The 1,276-nt window shown below is 42.5% G+C and overlaps 1 protein-coding gene across 1 annotated transcript in view; it reads right to left on the reverse strand.

Annotated features, from left to right (window-relative positions):
* The window catches only part of LOC117954511 (otogelin-like), an 84,107-nt gene that overhangs the window by 45,828 nt on the left and 37,003 nt on the right, over positions 1–1,276 (reverse strand). The window contains 1 exon segment of the mRNA XM_034888415.1: positions 264–340. Coding sequence (XP_034744306.1) covers positions 264–340 — 77 coding nt within the window.

Genomic DNA, 1,276 nt, shown 5'->3' on the forward strand with positions numbered 1-1,276 from the left:
TTGTACGACAGGTGCCATACTAATAAAGTTTGATTGAAAGAGAATGGACAGAGAGTGGTGGAGAACACTACTCGAGCTCCTGGATCTTATTTAGTTTCTCAAACATCCGCAGCGCTGAGACCAACTCTCCTTCATTTTATTTTTTATCTCATCTTGCAGACATGTTGTGTCCAGCTGGTCAGATCTACCAGAACTGCTCAGAGGGGGACGAGGGTCTCCTGTGGGGGAGGGGCGTGGCCTGCGAGCGCACCTGCGAGTCCTACCTGCTCAACCTCACCTGCTCGACCCACGAGCCCTGCGTGGCCGGATGCAGCTGCCCCCCCGGGTGAGTGACGCCAGCCTGGCAGGATTACACGGAAGCAATTTAATCGAGCGCCACATTTATTTTGCCTCTTTTTAGCACGCAGAATGCATTTTAGACATTATGAATGATTATATTTATTTATTTATTTATTACATTTTTATTTTAGTGTATATTTATGCGTCACTGCGTCGGTTTCCTCCCAACTTTACTTCTGATGCCACGTATATGTAAGTGAAGTGAATGTGAAATTGACTTCGCATTTCTTTTTACTTTCATGAAAATTCAAGCCCATTTGACACTTTTCAGTGTTCAGCAAACACAAATACAATTGTATCTAGGGTTGTCACGGTTTCCATTTAACATGAAACAGTTAATTGAAAAAAGCTTTTAATTGCACAACGAAATCCAAAAGTAGTAAATACCAGCACTTCTCCAGAATCGTCTTTTTCCCTCTCTACCCCCCCATTTGCCCATGTAAGTGAGTAAATTATGGAACAAACAACACAGGTAAAAGCTTGTGAGTTCTCATGGGACTCCATGGTGCCTTCAGGTACATGTCGTCAAACTAATGGTGCATTCACTTGCTCCCCTTTGGGCCAAACTTGACCCCTTTTCAAAAAGTCTCAATATCACAAATTTGGGTTTCTTTCAAAAAGTAACGTGGATGGTTCCCTACAACATTCCTCACAAGTTAAATAAATAATCAGTTCACTAGTTTCACTGAATTTGTTTTTTTTTTTGTCAGTTTTACTGCATTTGGAGAAAAAAATTATTGATGAAAGAAATTGTGTGTGACAATGTAAAAAAAGACAAATATCAATAATGTTTTGGGGTGCGGTGCAGACTCTCTAAAAATGTCCCACGAGCCAGTAATAGTCCTCCGACCCTCCTGCTGGAGGATGGCACTGGGTCAAGGTTAAAAAAAAGAAAACTGGGTGATGCTGGTTGCCTGGGAGAAGGCGGGGGGGGGGG

This window comes from Etheostoma cragini, chromosome 1, assembly GCF_013103735.1.
Source record: "Etheostoma cragini isolate CJK2018 chromosome 1, CSU_Ecrag_1.0, whole genome shotgun sequence".
NCBI lineage: Eukaryota > Metazoa > Chordata > Actinopteri > Perciformes > Percidae > Etheostoma > Etheostoma cragini.